At 35.4% G+C, this 19,373-nt stretch overlaps 1 protein-coding gene across 1 annotated transcript in view; it reads right to left on the bottom strand.

Moving 5' to 3' along the window:
- TLK1 (tousled like kinase 1) overlaps positions 1-19,373 on the bottom strand; it is a 181,004-nt gene that overhangs the window by 6,521 nt on the left and 155,110 nt on the right. Inside the window, 6 exon segments of the mRNA XM_007944095.2 lie at positions 1,946-2,081; positions 2,298-2,467; positions 2,877-2,966; positions 3,050-3,141; positions 9,016-9,097; positions 12,023-12,120. Of these exon segments, the coding sequence (XP_007942286.1) occupies positions 1,946-2,081; positions 2,298-2,467; positions 2,877-2,966; positions 3,050-3,141; positions 9,016-9,097; positions 12,023-12,120 (668 nt within the window).

Raw genomic sequence — 19,373 nt, 5'->3', positions numbered from 1 at the left:
AATTTACCAATTACATAGGTAAACACCTGTGACTGTAGAAATTAACATTTTTGGAGCACTTTTGCTATGAGAAATATATTCCAGGTTCTTACACGAAAATATCAAACTGTATCTCTTTCCTGCACAGCCCTAAAACAAGCTTCTCTACCTCATACCCACGTGTAAAAGGGAAATTTCTCCGCTCTGCTGGACACTAGCAAAGCCAGAGTAAGAGGGAAAAAATACAAGGGAAGTCTCCTACAAAGGAGGAAAGTTCTATTATTTAGAACATGGTTTCCAAGCTGTCTTCCACAGAATCCAGGGTTTTACCAAGACATTTTGTTCTGTTGGTTTTATTAGGATTCTAAGATTCTGTTGTGGGAGAGGAAAAAAAAAAAAAAAGCCCTGTTGTTAAAAAAGGTTCTAAATACCAATTGAGAATATTGACTTTTAGTGTTTACATGCTTAAATAATAATTTTATTTAAATATTAAAAAAAAAAAACTACATTATCTTATTCATATTCTTAGAATATGCCACAAGCAGAATTTGAAATTTTAAAGTAGTTTTAAAAGAATGAAGAAATATGACAAATCCTTTTTTATAAAAAGTAAAATCCATACAGACTGATGGCACCCTGTAGAATTGGTTATTATGTGGCCAGTGTAACTACATGAAGACTGTTCTGGAAGCCTTAAAGTCACATTTATGTTTGTAGTCTCTATCTTGTTCAATGAAGTCAAGAGCAGTTATTTCTCTTCCTATTAAGATGCTACTCCTTTTGTTAAATTAATAGATCCTGTAAACTAAGTTTTGAAATTTTATAGTCTATGTACTCAATTTTAGCGAATTTGACGTTAAGTTTGAAAATTCACAGTGAAGTAGTTTTCGTCAACAGCTATGGCGCTATGGTTAAAGCACCGGGCTGCTAACCAAAAGGTTGGTAGTTCAAACCCACCAGCTGCTCCACAGAAGAAAGATGAGGTAGTCTGCTTGTGTAAACATTTACAGCCTTGGAAACACTACGGGGCAATTCTACTGTCCTATTAGGGTCGCTGCTATGAGTCTGAACTGACTCAACTGCGACTTTGGTTTTTCGGTTAAGTGCTCTGAGTGCTTTATTCCTTTTTTTAAAATTTTTATTGTGATTTGGGTGAAAGTTTACAGAGCAAATCCATTTTCCATACAGCAGTTCACAATATACATTCTGGAGGATGACATTCATTTAAAGTTCTATTATGAATCTACAGAGTTCTATTTAAATCTCTATTATATTTATAAAGTCATTAACAGGATTTAGTTCGCAGATGAATAAAGAATATGCCAAATTTACCCTTTCTCCACAATCACCCATCTCATCCCCAACAAAAACTGCAACCACAAAACCTCTATAGAAAGGGCTTGACGTATATGGTTACTGTTTCCAACAGTTAAGCTGCCATATTTAAATAAGTATTTGTACTCATGATAAATAACATCCTAAGCCTGTAGAGGAGTTCTGATAGCATAGTGCCTAAAGCATTTGACTGCTAACCAGAAGGCTGGCGATTCAAACCCAGTGACCACTCCTCGGAAGGAAGATGGGGCAATCTACTTCCACAGTGATACTGCCTCGGAAACCCAAGGAGGGGTCGCTATGAGTCAGATCTGACTCGACAGCACATAACAACAACAACAAGCCTGTAGAAGGAAAATTCATTAATTCTCCATGTTAGGAGTTTCTCGCTGGTAGGCACTGAAGTCATTTGCTAATACCAAGTCATTCTCTCTCGTCTGCTGAGATTTGCAGTTACGAACAGATAAAAAAAAAAGCACAAATAGTAGTCATCTCCCTCTCTACTCAGAGGCTTCATATCAGTACCTTCATAGCAGTAATCTCAAAGGATCATGACAACAGACTAAGTTCTCATTAAACACTGGGAGAGTACGAATCTAGGTAACTTTGGTATGTTTAATAATACATTTACCAGTAAGTGCCTGCTCCTTGGGAAGTTAGATCCATTCCATCTACACCGTAACTATCATCATCCATAATCTTGGACAGACCAAAATCAGTGATTTTGATTTCTCCACATGCTGTTCCATCTACCAGAAGAATGTTTCCTAAGAACAAAATATAAAATTCTTTTAATAATACATAGATGATAAATATTATCTTTATTACTTAAGATTACTTACAGGAAGTAAAGATACATTTAAAATGTGGTGATATATAATAAAAACTTCTAAAAGGATGTTTTCAGGTAACTTAATGAATGTGACTTTAAAAATCTATATTCTTTATAGCTTAAAAAGTATCAGATACATTTCATTATTTACCTGGCTTAAGATCATAATGTATAATAGGGGGTTTGATCTCATTGAGATATCTTAGTGCATTTACAATCTGCATTACAATAGACCTAGCTTCTTTCTCTGACATTAATTTATGTTGCTTCAGATAGAAATCCAAATCGTTGCCTTCACAGTATTCTAACACTGTACAAAACCTATAATGGGGGGAGAGAGAAAATTGTAACCAATAATTCAGAATCATAATGGAGAAATAAAGACTATTTATATTATTGCCACAGAATAGGAAAAGGAAAAGCATACAACTTTAATACACAATATGAGGGTGAAAAAAAGTAATATATCCCAAGGTAAATAATACATAGTTTGCATAAAATAGTATACAAAGATCTATTTGAGAATCTTCTATATTTACACAAAATGCATATTGTATTTATTTGAAACCAGGTCTTTATAAACACTCTGTTTCATTATCATAATATTTTTCAGACTTTTTTCCTCTCTCACCCTCCAAGTTTTTCATTAATATAAATCTAGAAGTGGAAGTTCTAGGATTGAAAGGGTTTTAAAGATTTTCTTAGAAACGAAATTCTTTTAGTCACTTACGTGTCTGTGTCCAAAGAGAAATAATCATAGAGTTTAACTATTCTGGGATGGTCCAGTTCTTTGTGTATTCTATACTCTCTGCAGGCATGTCTAAAGGAAGAGAGTATATTAATTTTCCATGACCATTATAAATATTTTTCAGCTTTTAAGAATAATAAAGTATTAGTATTTACTTGTAGTAGTTTTCTTTCTTCTCATCTCTCCAGCTTTTATTAAGCTGATGGATCTTCACAGCAGCGTATCTTTGTTCATAAAGGTCAAACGCCTAGGATTCAAGACAAACATCAGTTATGACCAAAGCCAACTGAACAGCTGAAGAGATTTCATTTTGGTGATAATTTTGCAAAAATACACACTATAATTTTTAGCAATTCTCTCTCCTAAGACTATATGTAGTTTAATGACACATTAATTACCTGAAATGGAATACAAATGCTACGGTTATAAAGCAGAAAACACTGCACTTTAAATGCTTCTTTACATTCAAATGCCAATATACTGAATCAAGATAAAACAATAAAGCTCTATTCTGGCATTAAACAGCCAGGAAAACAGATGGCTGTTATACTTCTTGTCAGTTGGATAAAACAAACTTTTTTCTTAATATTTTTTCCTATCAATCTTCTACTCCTTTTCCACTTCTGTGAAAACATACAACTTTCTAACAAATTCCCAACAGTTTTTTTAAAATTATAAACTTATTAGTACAATAAGTGGGGACATCTGGTGGGGTAGTACCTAAGGCATCTGACTGCTGACTAGAAGGCTGGCAGTTTAAATCTACCAGCCACTCCTCAGAAAGAAGACTGGGCAATCTACTTCTGTAGTGATACTGCCTCAGAAACCCAAGGAGGGGTTGCTATGAATCAGATCCGACTCAATGGCATTTAGTTTGGTTGTTGGTTTTTTTGGAGTACAATAAGCACTTATTTACCCAACACTCCATCCAGTTAAAAAAATTAATAATCTTTTGCCATTTTTGATTCATTTATTCCCTAACTTCATGTTTCGTCCCCCCACTCCCACAGCATTTTTAAAGCAAATTCTAGACAACTTATCATTTCAGCCTTATTAAGTACTTCAGTATTTATCCCTAAGAAGAAAGCCTTTAAAAACCAAACAAAAATACCATAATCACAGTATCGTATAATTATCACCACTAACTACATCAATAATATTCTTTAATCTCACCTAATAACCAACCTGTCTTCAATTTTCCCTGGGTGTCTCAAAAAAAGATTTTAAATCACCAGCCTGATTCTTTAAATATAAACAACAAAGAACAATCAATGTTCTCCTGAGACTTCCTGTGATTTGCAGATACTCAAAACACTGAATATGGCTGAAGAGAGATTAAATAACTTGTGTTTCACTGTGACTTATATACAGTGGAGCTCTTAGAAACACCATTTAAAAGCTTACAATTTATTAGAAGTAAAACAAGGTCTCCAGCCCTATTTTTTGTCAATTTCACCTAAAAGCAAGCAGTAAGGATAGAACAGTATAGTAAGTGTTACCAAATCATGAAATATGCCACAATATAGGATGCAGTAGTTAAGAATATTTGCTTTGGAGTCAGATGAAGGTAAAATATAGAAAGTATTAGAATAATACATAATTCTAAAAAATACCCAATAAACATTAGCTATTACATTAAGTTTAAAGTAATAGAAAAGAATAAAAAAAGTTAAGAGAAAGTTAAAAAAAATGTATAAAGGATAAAAAATTCAAAAGCAATCATAGTAAAGAATAATATAAGAAAATAATATTGTAAGTATATCACTAGTAAAAAGTTACTACCAGTGTATGCTGATTATAATAAATTAATGTTTTTTTCCTAAAATTAGGTGAGTGGGGGTATGTTGTTATTGTTGTTATGTGCTGTCGAGTCGGCCCCAACTCATAGTGACCCCTCCTTGGTTTCCAAGGCGGTACCACTACAGAAGCAGACTGCCCAACCTTCCTTCCAAGGAGTGGCTGGTGGGTTTGAACCTCCAGCCTTCTGGTTAGCAGCCAAGTGCCTTAGGCACTACACTTCCAGAGCTCCTGAGTGAGGGTATAGCCTCCTATAAAGCTAGTATGATAATCATTTAGCAACTGATTAAAAATCTTCAATCCTGATAGAGATAAAAACCTGTATTTCTTGACTTATAATCTGCTTTATTTGTTCCCCAAATGGATCTGGCAACAACAGAAAAGGCTTTTAAGGGGTCGGAGAGCTGTTGTTAGTATTTAGGTCAGTACAGAACGTCCAAACTGTTGGAGTAAGAGGAAGTGAGCTGAAGCACAGTATTTATGTAGAATAGTCTTGATTTTGCCAGCAGTAGTTTCTCAGCCCTGGGAGCACATTAGAATAATCTAGGCCACTCTCCAGACCCACTGCATCAAGATCTCTGGGAGTGAGACCTAGGCATCAGCATTTTTCAGGCTCCCCAGTGACTCCAATGTGCCACAGCTGAGGGCCACTGAATGAAGGAGGACGAGGAAGTTTGGTGACTTCTGAGTGGAGAAAATGTCAAAATGCTACTGCAATGGGGATACCCAGGGACTCAAAAAGAGAATAAAGTAAGTGTTGAGCTGTAGTGATGGACTATCTGAAACCCATCTTTGTAGAACACCTCACTGTAACTGTTTCTGGGCCAACTTAGTTGAGGTTCCTTTGCTTCGTAAAAGGTAGAAATCCATTTCAACAGCATATGAGAAAGGAGGAATTTATTGGCAAGATATCTCACAGAAGCCAAGAGATGTGAGGGAGATAGGGCAGGGATATCAGGCCTTCAGAATCAAGAGGTCAAGGACTCAACCTCTCAAGTTCTGCCATTAATACAACTCAGGTCAGGGACTCCCAGATTCCCATTTCAATTGTTAGAAGGCAGAATGATGGGCCCTGATTCACATTTTCTACATGAGCCCTTTTCTTCTAAAGTCCTATCTATGGGGCTAAAATCGGTGCCAGTAGCAAAAGGTGGTCATGAAAGCCATTAAAAGGCCCAAAAGCTGGGCAACTGTTAGGCTGAGACAATGCTAACTGTACCTCTGGCAATTTTTAGATTTAAGTTAGTTATTTTTAGATCCAAGGTGAGCTACTTATAATCTTATTTTCTACCTTGTTGCCTAGGAAAGCCTACTTCAACCATTAAATACTTAAAGATGTTTAACAGCTGATGCTGTTGCTGGTTGCTGTCTTGTCCAATCAGCCCACAATGCATGGCAACCCCATGCACAACTGAGCACAATGCTGTCCGGCCCTGTACCATGCCCACCATCGGTTACAAGACGGGGCCCTTGTGACCAGAGGGTTTCTGCTGATTTTCAGAAGCAGATCTCCAGGCCTGTCTTTTAGTCTATCTTAGTATGAACCACTAAAACCTGTTCAGCAACACAGCAAATCGCAGGCCTCCACTGACAGGGAGATGGTGGCTGCACTGGCCAGGAATCAAACTTAGGCCTCCTGAAGGGAATTCTACAACTGAACCACCAATCATCCCTGAATGTTCTCGCATTAGAAACAGAGAAATAGGAACTAGAAGAGAGCTCAAAGATCACTCTAGATGGATGATGTTGTTGTTATGTGCCGTTGAGCCGGACCCAACTCATAGCGACCCCTCCTTGGATTTCCAAGGCAGTATCACTACGGAAGTAGATTGCCCCATCTTCCTTCCGAGGAGTGGCTGGTGGGTTTGAATTGCCAGCCATCTGGTTAGCAATCAAGTGCCTTAGGCACTATGCTACCAGAGCTCCTCTAGATGGATGAGGAAGGTAGAAGAATCATCACATTTATTAAGTCATCTAAGTTAATAAAACAATGCAATAACAAATAACAACCGCTTAAGCCAAGATCAGAATTGAAGTTCTCTGACTCCAAATTCCCTATTTTTTCCTAGAGTCAGCACTAAAATTCTTGATTGTCATCAGGAAACCAGGAAGACAAGGTCCCTTCAACAAAAAGGATTCCTAATAACAATCATGTTGCTGCTGTTAGTTGCCACTGAGTCAATTTCAACTCATGATGACCCCATGTGTACAGAGTAGAACTGCTCCATAGAATTTTCCAGTCTGTGACCCTCAGAAGCAGCAGATGGCAGTCCTTCTTCGAGGAACTTCTGGGTAGGTTTGAATCACCAACCTTTCCGCGCTTAACCATCTGCACCACTCAGGGACTTGTAACAATAATGTTAATTGTTTACATTTACTAAGCACCACTGTTCTATGTGCTTAGTAAATAATGCTCTTAGTCTTGTTCACATGTGACCTATATGCTGGCATAATTTTTTACTACAACCACCCTATAGTGTAGGTACCATTATTATTCCCAGATGAAGACAGTGAGTCAGAGGTTAAGTAATAAGCCCAACTTCACAGTTAGTAAACAGCCGTCAGGATTAGTTAGGATTCAAACCCTGTTTGGCTTTAGGACCCAAGCTCTTAATCACTTAACTATAGATATATATAATGAAGCACAAAATGTCATAAAAAGCTAATAAAAGGCAGATCATATCTGATCTGAGATGCAGAGGGTCAGGGAAACATTCTAGAAAAACTAAAGTTGAAGAGAATATAATCTCAATATGACCTCAACCTAATGAAGAATAAATTAAAAGTCATTGCAGGGGAATAATCAGATTGCCTTTTGTATGCTGGAAAAGTAACTGGAGAAATGCAATACCCAAAAGAAGGCAATCAGCTAGGAGGCTCTGGCAGCAACAGCTGTGTCAGCAGGCAAGAAACAACGAGGCCCTGGGAAGCAGAGACAGAAGGGTCATCAGTGGATTTAGGCGAGCTTAACGACATTAGTAACAGCAGGCACTAGGGACTGGTAATATATTGGTAGAAAAAGTTGAAGGAGATGAAAACTCGTATGTTTTTTTTTCACTTGAGGGACTGGGCAAATGAATGACAATGCCACCTACTGAAGTAGGATTAGTGTTAGAAGAAGGGGGTTTGGAAGTAAGGAAAACTCAATGACTCAAAGTGGATAAAATCTTCTAGAGAGAGAATACAGAACGAGAAAAGAGACTTCAGGACTCCAATACTTAAAGGTTAAGCAGAAAGACATACTGTAAGTGACCCCCCCCCAAAAAAAAGGTATAAAACAGTGAACCCACTCCATGTTCAGAGTAAAGAAGAATGAAGATGACCAAAACTGCATGGGCACAGTTAGTTCAAGGGACTAATGGACCATGTGAACCTCAGCCTATATGCTCATGAGACCAGAAAAACTAGATGGTGCCCAGCTACCACTGTCAATTACTCAGAAAGGGATCAGTGCAGGAGATCCTAGATAGGGTGGTAGAACAATGTGGAACAAAACTCAAAATCATAAAAAAGACCAGACTTACTGGTCTTACAGAGATTGGTGAAACTCCCGAGACTATGGACCCTCGTCACCCTCAGCCCAGGAACTGAACTCACTTCTGTGGCTTCCAGCCAAACAAGACAGGCATAGAAGGTGAACATTTATACCAGGTAGGTACACTCCTTAGAACAATCAATCATGGGATATCGGAAGGGCATTATTTGTACAGGGAGATAGCTCAGAAGGCAGGAATGCATGGGAAACAAGGACACAGGGAAAAGATTACCACAGGAAGGAAGTAGGAAGACAGCTGTTACATTGTGGGGGGTGCAGTCAGTGTCACGAAACAAAATGTGTATAAACTGTTTTATAGAAAATGAATTTGCTTTGTAAACTTTCACCCAAATCACCATTTAAAAAAAAAAGGGGGGGGGGGAAACAGTGAACACAATGAGTGAAAACTTCTATACTTATACGTATGCACTTGCCCTAAATGCAGGTAAATTTAGGACATGTAAGACTTCCAACACATGTTTAAATTTAAGAGTGCAATCTTTACAGAACTATACTGTCTTAAATGGTTACCTGCCTATGTTGATCGAATGGTTGTTCATATTAGTATCCAACTGACTAATGATGACTAGATACCAAATACTAGAAAGGCTGAAGGTGTTAGGACAGTCTTCAGACTTGAGATATGACATCATAAGCCACTGCAAACTCTTTTTTCACAATGAGAACTGGCATAAAATCAATAAACAAAAGACAAATACTTCTTTCTAACCACATAATTCTGTTATCTTTGTTATAGTCACCCAAAGAATAAAATAAATTTTACATTACCTTATATACTTCACTAAAGCCACCTCTACCAAGCAGATGAAGTAACAAGTATCTTTCATTTAACGTTGGGTGATCTTTGAACCTTAAGTGGGGGAGGAAAATATTCAGATATATTAAAATACACACAAAAAGGTTCCTTTTCTATTAGAGTTCCACTCCGTTATTCCACTCCCAGGGGTTACTTTCTCAGTTATTCTACTGTTAATTTTGAATTGTTTCATATTTTCTTTTTCTACCACGTCTCTACCTGCATGACTATCATCCATCTTGGTAAGTTCTTGGTGCTCACGGAATTTAACTTTTACAGCTAAATATTCTGGTTTAGCGACCAATTATAGCCTAATAACCACTGCACTGCTGTGAGCTTTATGAAATCCCGTGTGTATTTTCCCTTGGAAAAATATTTTTGTATATTGGGAATTATGGTTAATCAAGATTTCATAATACTGATTTATCATTAACAATAATTATAATAAATTGGCCTTCACCCATAGTTAAATTTTACTATCTTTATAAAATACGTTTAATTTCCAATTCAAAAAGTAAATCTTTTAAAAAACTTAAAAAAAAATCACTCAGACAATACCATCCTTATTACTAGTAAACATTCATTTCACTTAGTATGTATTAAACACTTAAATATATTGTTGTTATGTGCCGTCGAGTCGGCCCCGACTCATAGCGACCCCTCCTTGGGTTTCCAAGGCAGTATCACTACGGAAGTAGGATTGCCCAACCTTCCTTCCGAGGAGTGGCTGGTGGGTTTGAACTGCCAGCCATCTGGTTAGCAGGCAAGTGTCTTAGCCACTATGCTACCTCATCTAATTCTCAAGCAATCCTATAAAGTAGATTTGGATACTATTTCTATTTTATAAATGAGAACACTGCTGCACAGAGAGATTAAATTAAATAACTTGCCCAAGTTCAACAGCTAACATACAGCAGGACTTAGCAAAGTATGTGGTTATGAACTATGTACCCTCAACATAAAAAAAAAAAGTCAATGATAGCTTTATAATTCCAGATAGATATGACATTAATATCTTATTCAAAATCAACTGAATATAGCTTCGATAATTTAAACTCTTCTTCTAAATAACTTATAAGTAAAACACATTTCTGTTTAGTTTCAAAACACAATGAAAGCTGTGACAATTCACTTAATTTTTATCAATCAAACTAAGACATATCCACAAACAAATTTGAACATAATAGATCAGCTAATTTTAAATTTAATGTCTTCCTGTGGTTTTCAGCATGTGAAGTTGGCAAAATTTAGGCTGTTGCATAATTATATTATTACATTCCCCTCATATGTTGGAATAATCGGTATATTTATGAATTATACATACACTGATAATCAGAAATAGGCATTCTTCTAAGCAAAATATTCACATTTCACAGCAGAAATTGCCCACTTTCCATTCTGATACAGGCATACCTCATTTTATTGCACTCTGCAGATATTGCAGGGTCTTTTTTTTTTTTGGATTGAGGGTTTGTAGAATTCCTGCTTTGAGCAAGTCTATCGGTGCCATTCTTCCAACAGCAAGTGCTCATGTCATGTCTCTGTATCACATTTTGGTAATTCTCACAATATTTCAAACTTTTTCATGTTGTTGCATACTTAATAGACTACAGTACAGCATAAACATAACTTTCATATAAACTGGGAAACGAAAAATATTCATATGACTTGCTTTACTGCAACATTCACTGTATGGCCATGGTCTGGAACTGAACTTGCAGTATCTCTGAAGCATGCTTGTACTCTTATTATGTCAAGAGGCTTCAGATTAAATGACTAGTCTTAAAGATAATGTGGGAGCTCTGGTAGCGTAGTACCTAAAGCACTTGACTGCTAATCAGAAGGCTGGTGGTTCAAACCCACCAGCCACTCCTTGGAAGGAAGATAGGGCGATCTACTTCTGTAGTGATGCTGCCTCAGAAACCCAAGGAGGGGTCACTATGAGTCGAGTCTGACTCGACGGCACATAACAACAACAAAGATAATGTGTAAACAAGTGTCCTTCTTTTCTTTTATATAAATTTAAATCCTCTCTAGGAATCTATTGCCTTGCTTAGTTTCTATCTTCTCCATAAAGCTTGCTTTTAAACTACCCACCAGCCTATGGGTATTTTTCTTTCTTTGACTTCCTTTAGCACCTTTTATCTATGGCATTCTTAAGGACATAAGGGACTGTATGTTGTCAATAAACTTCTTTTCTAGGCTCTGGAGATATAGTAAGAACAAAGCCATGTATGTCCCTGCTCCCACAGAGCTTACATTCTAGTGGGAGAAGACAAATAGTAAATGACTAAAAAAATAAATGTATAATTTCAGATAGTGACAAATGCTATGAAAAGCAAGATAAGGATACCAAAAGAGGGGATGGCATGCAGTAAAGAGAGAGGACTGGTATTTTAGATAGGGTGGCTTAGGCATGGTTTCGCTAATGACTATTTCAAATGTAATAAGGAGTAGTAAGTCACTCAGATAGTTAAAGAAGGAACATTCCAGACAAAGGAAATCACAAGCACAAAAGCCCTGAGATGAGACAGGAATGTGCTTGGTATATCTGAGGGCAATGTGTCTAGGACACATAAATGAGAGGAGGGTAAGAGAAATGGGGTGGAGGAGGTGGCCAGGAAACCAGATCATCTAAGGCTTGCGAGCCATGGAAAAGACTTTGGAGTAATACGAGGAGGAGGTGATATGATCACATCTACTTTTCAAAGGATCACTGTGGTACTGTGGCTGCACCGGAAGCTGCAGGGCAAGAAGCAAAGGAGACTAACAGTTAAGAGGCCATTATTGCATTAGCCTAGGTGAGAGTCAAGACCTCTCTCTGTAAAGACAACAATATATAATGAGTGAGGTGTAACAATTTATCTAAATTCTATCTGCTCCTCCAACAAGGAAGTACTATATTTATGGATCTCCATCATTTAAAAAAAATACCTTTTTCAAATCATATAAAACTGTGAAATACAAGTAACGACTTACTGCGAATTATCTTCATTGTTTATTCTTTTGAGTTCTCGAATGTGAAGATTTCTGACTCTTTCCAAACGTTCAAGTTCTGCCTGGATTTCTGCCTCTTCCTGAAAATGAAGACAGGGGACTATAACGAGCTCAGTTTATTTCTGATGTAAAAAAGATATTTTTTACTCATGCATCAATTTTTATAGAGATGGAAAGAATATTACATTATAAAGCACCACTGAGCTAAAAGACTTAAGTGCTCTTTTCAATACTTGAGACGTAGAAAAAGATAAGGCAAAAGGCTATTTCAAGAAACCATCCTCCACATAAAAATCTATCCCTAATGAGATGCTGAGTTTTATTCTGTACTACAAGAAATCATCTTTATTATGTCTAAACTGAAAATGACTACAAGGTAGTCTGAGAATGACATACATAACATAAAATGAACCGGAAATTTTATTTTTGGACCATCCAAATTTTAATTTAAGAGGAAATAATACAATACAAAATAAAGATAAAAAGAAATGAAGATATTTTAGAAGAGTTAGAAGAGGAAGAAGGAAAGAAGACAGAATTGCTGATTATTTCTAGACTTTGGAATATTTGAAATAAGACCACACACACACACAATCTGACCATTCATTATGAATAAATCTTACTGTAATCCCAAAGAGACATTACAAATTTTATGGATTGTTATAGTAGATCCTGAGTTATCAAAGTATATCTAGGCAAATCCCCAAAAAATTTAATATAAACATTCTGATTAATAGATTTATTCCTCATATCTCAAGATAAACAATTTTTAGGATAACTTTTTTAACTAAACACCTAAACAAATAAGCAAATGTAATCACCCATACCATACACACACTCATACACAAATACCCATTTTTCAATATAAATTTTGTGATATTTTAAACAAACATCTGTTCAGTAAATAAACAAGTACATTACTTTGGACTAAATGTGTGCCCAATTATAAATCTAGACCACATGAAACAGAGATTATTTCTAAATATAGCACTCAAATATTTCTGTTTCATTAGTTCCTTCTCCTCTTTTCTTTTAATGAGATTTATCTCAAAAACAACTAACTCTGACATTTATTTATTCAAAGATAATTAAGGTAATAAAGTCTATTATACCTGAATGTAAGGCTTAAATTGCAGGGAAAAGTTTAAGTATTGTGAAGAAAAGCAAATTCAATCTTCACAGATTAAGAAATTCAACCACTATTTGTTGCAGAGCTATTTAATGTAGACTACGCATTAGATGACAAAATAAGACACTTTAAAAAGAAATTTAAACAGAGAAAACCTTTCTAGAAAATTTTTTAGAAACTTTTCTAAAACACATACAATAGATTAAATAGTCTTAATTTAGCTGATATTTCATCATTTAATGTGGTTTCAGTTACCAATATTTCTTATCTTAATAAGAAAAGAACAATAATAAAATATCCTAGGAGATTCAATAATTGAAGAGTCATTATAATGACAGGAAATAAGCTGAAACGTTTTGGAACAATAATCTCAAAACACATTTAGTTGTCTTAATTTATTCTATACAAAATAGAATAAAAAATTTGTCACATAAAGGTATGCCCATGCAGATGAAAGAATTTAAACTCACCTACACCACAGAACCCAGAAAAGAGTAACTTTTTCTCTTCATGTAACTAATGTTTGCTACCTTAAAATATGCCATTAATTTGATTCTTACAGATGTAGGAAGTTATTAAACATTTGGTAGGCTGGTGAAATTTTAAACAATTTGATAAAATTGTGAAATGCTTATTATGGATACCAGCTGAAATGCTTGTTTTAATTTTTACTTGAAATTATAGCATGGGGATACTATTTACCAATGAAATTATAGAAGTCATAAATATATAATTACAAGATCCCAATGGAATGTTGATACACATAATTAGGATTATTTTATAACTTTTCCCTATAAACTACCCATCAGAAATCTGTAATAAATGTATATACAATGGTGGTAAATCAGTATCACAAAATAAATTATAAAGAAAGTAATGTGTATATTTATGTCAGTAAATTTAAGAAAGAATCATTTTTCTCTATAAAACATGGCAAATCTGCCCAATAAAATCTTACAAAGTAAGAGCACACACATGTTTTGCTCCATTTTGAATAGGGAGTTTACTGGCAAAAAAAAAAAAAAAAATGTTGGAAGCAGTAAAGAAACAAACAGACACACAAACTTGAATCCTAGATATTTCAAGAGGAGATGTCAAGGAAGAAAATATAACTGAGCCTTATACACAGAGAGACACAAATACTCCACAGTCACTGACATATATTTTATATCTTAGAATTTAGTGTTTATTCCACAATATCTTCAACCTTAAAACAAAGTGACTTCTGGAGAAAAAATAATGTTGCAGCTTTAAGTAACTTCTCTCAAATGCCCCTGAGAAAAAAGTAAGCATACCAAAGCAAATGCTAGGGCAATACTGTCTAGTACTTTTTTGTTCCAGAAAGAGGCAAAAGCCCAGTTTTGGTCTGACCCTACCGTACAAAGGTCTAGAAGACAGTAGTCTGAATAATTAATTTGTCTTTGGTGCAGATGATTTCCAAAGATCTATTCTGTGAGATACTATGCTTGACTTGAGACTGACATTAATCTCTAGGGCCATTATTCAGAATTAATCTTGTTCAGAAGGTTAAGGAGAAGACAGGATGACTTGGGTTTACAACTGACCTGAATTCATTATGGAATGGAATCCTAAAACTCATGTCAAAGCGAAGCCAGATTACTAGAGTAAAAGGGAGACAAATTCAACTTGCTATATTATGCTTAGTAAGAACACTGTTTTGACCCTTGAACATTCACAAGCTGAATAGTTAGTTAAAGCAGAGAAGGCCTAGAAGAAACAAAGAGACAAACAGCATCTCTGGAAATGAACTGAATGAAATAAGTGAGAACAGATTGTATTAAAGAGACCGCCTTAGTAATCAAACACACAATAAAAGGACAAGACTATTTTCTGTTTAAACAGAAATATATAGCAATGGACAATTTAAGCACACACATTACAGCTGTTTTAACATTATTTTAAAATAAGCTCTCCTAGTCTTAGTTACATTAAAAAAAAATCCAATTCATACAATTATACAACAGATCTCAATATTGCTCCATCAACTTAACTAACCTGCAAAAACACCACCTTCCAAAATTTTAATTTTTAAAAATTTTTATGGAAGGTAAATCCCACAGCAATCTAACTATCTTTGGCATAGAAATGCTTTCTACTTGTAATCAGAATGTCTTCTGGCAATTTAATATCCACTTGTCTCAATTCTCTAAGCAAAAAGTAAGTTAAGCAATGAAGAATCTCTAAAATGTCAGGTTAAAACAGCTAAGTGGATTTAGGGTATTTTTAAGCATTTCTCAAAAAGGCATTAAAAAATTAAATTTGTTAATTTAATACGTATAATACAATACAACATTTGTCTATTCAATATTTTTCAGTGTACAAGTGAAAAAAAAGGGATTAAAAACAATGATGGTTTGTGTAGGCATCAGAGCTGTGAAACTTAAGAGTTATAAACTTATTTGGCAAGTCTCCTTGAATTTAGGGTACCTGTTACCACACAACAAAAAATTCAATTTCCAAGAGCAGCCTTTCTATAAAGCCAAGGTAAGATGAAAAGTATTTTCAATTATCATTCTCAACTTGTCTATTATCTGTGAAGATTGATAAAAGAAATAATTTTTTGCAGCATATTGTAAAACAGAGAAAAGTATACAGCTTGGAATCTTATTCATCAGCATCCCAACAACATGAGTTGGTTTAAGAAAACTAGCTCAGAATGAGATTTCAAAAAGTTTAATACTAAATTCACTTTAGGATATGAAAAATATCCTTCAAGTTATCAAATCTAGGTCCTCAAGTAACATTATAGTTTATGATATTAAAACTTCATTTGAGGACCTAGATTTGATAAACTATAATGTTACTCTAAAAGTTCATCATTAGGAAAATTAGAAAATTAAAGGTAAAATTAACAAAGGCACTACTGAAAATTAATGGGAACAAAAGGCAATGCAAAAATGAAAGGACTGAGAAAATTATTACCAATTTACTTCAAATTTATCCTTAATGTAGATTATTTCTCTTAATACGCTTTCTTTTAAACATGAATATGGGAGATATAAACAATGGAAATGAACCAATAAACAAACAAACAAAAAAAAAAAACACCTAGATACAGCAGGTCCGAATTTACAGAGATCCATTTTGAATCTACTGCCCCATAATCACAGTTCTGCTTGAATGATTGTGTAGACTGAGGAAGGGAGCAGGAGAAAGTGAAGGACAAACATGATGAAATTCCTGAGTTCTCTTTTCTAACTATATGAATGCTCCCTCCACTCCCATTCAGATCACTGAACTGGCTATTACTGATGGAAGCACACTGTATGTCTCTCATTTGTGTTTAACTAATTTAGATAACTATTTTAGAATGCTTACCATTAATGCTTTTCTGACAATTTCTGTGTACTTTAAGTATGGTGGCGCTCTGGTCACAGCACACAGCTGCTAACTGAAAGGTTGGTGGTTTGAAAGATGCAGGAGAAAGATAAGGCAGTCTGCTTCCGTAAAGATATACAGCCTTGGAAATCCTATGGGGCAGTTCTACTCTGTTCTATAGGTTTCCTACGAGTTGTAATGACTTGATGCCAATGGGTATGGGTTTTGGATACTTCCTCTCCTGGGAGAAAGGGGTGTTTCATTCTCTTTTCAAATGCTAAATACATATATTTATTGTTAAAGAGCTGGCTCTGACTCATAGCAACCTTATGTATTAAAAGTACAAAGCATTGCCCAAACAAACAAACAAAAACCAAACACACTGCCGTGGAGTCAAACCTGACTCATAACTACCCCTCCTCCTTGGGTTTCAGAGGCAATATCACTACTAAAGTAGATTGCCTAACCTTCCTTCCAAGGAGTGGCTGGTGGGTTTAAATTGCCAGCCTTCTGGTTAGCAGTCAAATGCCTTAGGCACTATGCTACCAGAGCTCCTAAATGTTGCCCAGTCTGGGCGATCTTCATATTGTGATTGTTGGTATATCTGAGTCTACTGAAACCCACTAAACAGTACTGACTGTTAAGATAGGCAGGTACTGATTCTCTGTCAGTTCCTCATTCTATATAAAAATCTATCTTCCTAGCAGCAAATGAATGTATTCATTCAACTGATTGGCAACATGTGAATACTTACTATATTTCTTGAAAGAATTAATTGCAGTTGTTATAATATGGGGTGAAATTCCTTGATGTTGCATACTAACCAAGTTGCTGACAACCAAGCCTTAGCATATATAGATATCAGGCTTTAGTACAGTGTATCGTAGCCCTTCTGTCAGCTTTGTTTCAACATTTTTCAGGTTGATTCCATACATTTTTAAAGTATTAAAAAGATTTAACTTTGATGGAAGAGTCCAGTATTCTACACTGCCATTATTCCTATGCATATAAATAGCATGCATTTATAGTTCTGACTGGGAAGATGCCAGTGGCCAAGCAACTGTTTTCTCTCTCTCTCTGTCTGTCTGTCTGTGTGTGAAAGTATCTTTGGACTGAACTTACAACCTGAATTAACTAAACCCTGTTCTAACCAATAGCTAACATGACTTCTAAGGTTTCTTTCAAATTTTTTAAAATTCTATTGCCTATCCAACTAGATTAATGTTAAACACCAAGGACATCAAACTCTCAATATTCATTTTGGTAACTGAACATCAACTACTACCAAGTTAAGGTGTATAATTATAAATGAGGAAACATGAAGCCAGGAATATGCTCTGTGGGTCTATAATGAGAGAAAGAGTTAGCATATGAACACTGAGAGTTACTTTTATCTATAGCTGGTTCCATGTGCTCTCAATGCAGTCATCTTTTACAGAACTCATTTTTAAAGTAGAAGTAGCATGTCAAGTTTAGAACTCTAACACTCTTCTTGGCACCTTTCTTGCTCACACATGCCAAGAAGTCAGGAACAGCTCATAACATTCTTCATGGGCAATGGTTTAGTAGTGACTTTTTCTAGTATAGTGCATTTTCACTAGAATCCCAGTGAAAAGTACTGCCTAACAGTGTCCTGTGTTATGTGCTACACAATCACATAAAATATAAAATGTTAGCTTTGAGAGAACTCCCAAAAGATTTCTTCTAGTCATAGCCATAGATTGAAAGATGAACAAACAGATTTAGAGATTAAGCTATTTAGTATTGCATTACTAATTATTTTCATTAAAACCAAAAGTGACGTGAAACGTCACATATGCAAACTTATTCTATGTGGTCATACTAAGGACTGGATAAATGAGGTGACAATGGTATTCTAGAAAAAAAGGCCAAAGGGAATATCAAATTCCAAGAATATCTGGGGATCAATTCACCTAAAATCAACACCACTGTTCAAATGGCTTGTAGATAATCCATTGTCTTCCATTTCAACTAGTTGCATAGTCCACTGTAAAGTAATGAGAAAAGATCTGTGTACTTGTTCTTGACCTGTAAAGATTTCATCATGGAAGATTAATACTGATGCTGCTGCTGCCTGATACTGGTTGTTTCTCTTTGCAGGTGCCAATATCGATCAGAGAACAGGATTTCAGTGCCAGAGTTGTTGCTATATTGTTATCTCTTCAGAACGGAGGCACAAGGAGAGATGAATGCCACATCGCAAGGAGCAAAGGAGAGAGAAAGAAAGAAATGGTGTCAGGTGGCATGTTGGATGTGATTTTTGTTTTAGTAGACTGAGATGACTGTAAATTGTTTAGCTGATTCCTTCGGTCTGCAGAGATACATTTGTGTTGCTGTTGATGATTCTTGACTAATCCTGTTCCAATTATAAGCTGATTATGTTTTTTCAATAAAACTTATATTCAAGGGTTTATGTATCAAACACATGTACACACACATGAACTCTTACATTAAAGCCAGTCCCTACTACACTATTTAATATTCCATTCTGAGAATGTCAAATCTTCTATATGAATTCTCTCCAATCAAATATTTAAAATCAAGTTGACAACAAAACCTGAAGCCTAGCAAACCCAACATGTAAGTTGTGTTCATATGCTGTTCACTTCAGAAACTTCAGTAAGAGCAGTGGTGAGACATATCTGGTCCTAATAACTTGCCAAATTCTTGTCTCCTTACCAGTCAAAGGGGTATTATGATTGATAACTAGTATCTTTTAAATATTATCGTGACTATGGAGAAAATCTGTTACAAAGAAGTTGGGGATATATATTTTAAAAGTTATTTATTTTAGTGTTGATCTAATAGCAATCCTTGGAAAGTGTATCTACATAGTTTTCTTCA

This window comes from Orycteropus afer, unplaced genomic scaffold (genome assembly GCF_000298275.1).
Source record: "Orycteropus afer afer isolate SDZICR_OR568_19922 unplaced genomic scaffold, OryAfe1.0 scaffold00001, whole genome shotgun sequence".
Taxonomy (NCBI): Eukaryota; Metazoa; Chordata; class Mammalia; order Tubulidentata; family Orycteropodidae; genus Orycteropus; species Orycteropus afer.
This window is presented reverse-complemented; position numbering and strand designations above follow the sequence as displayed.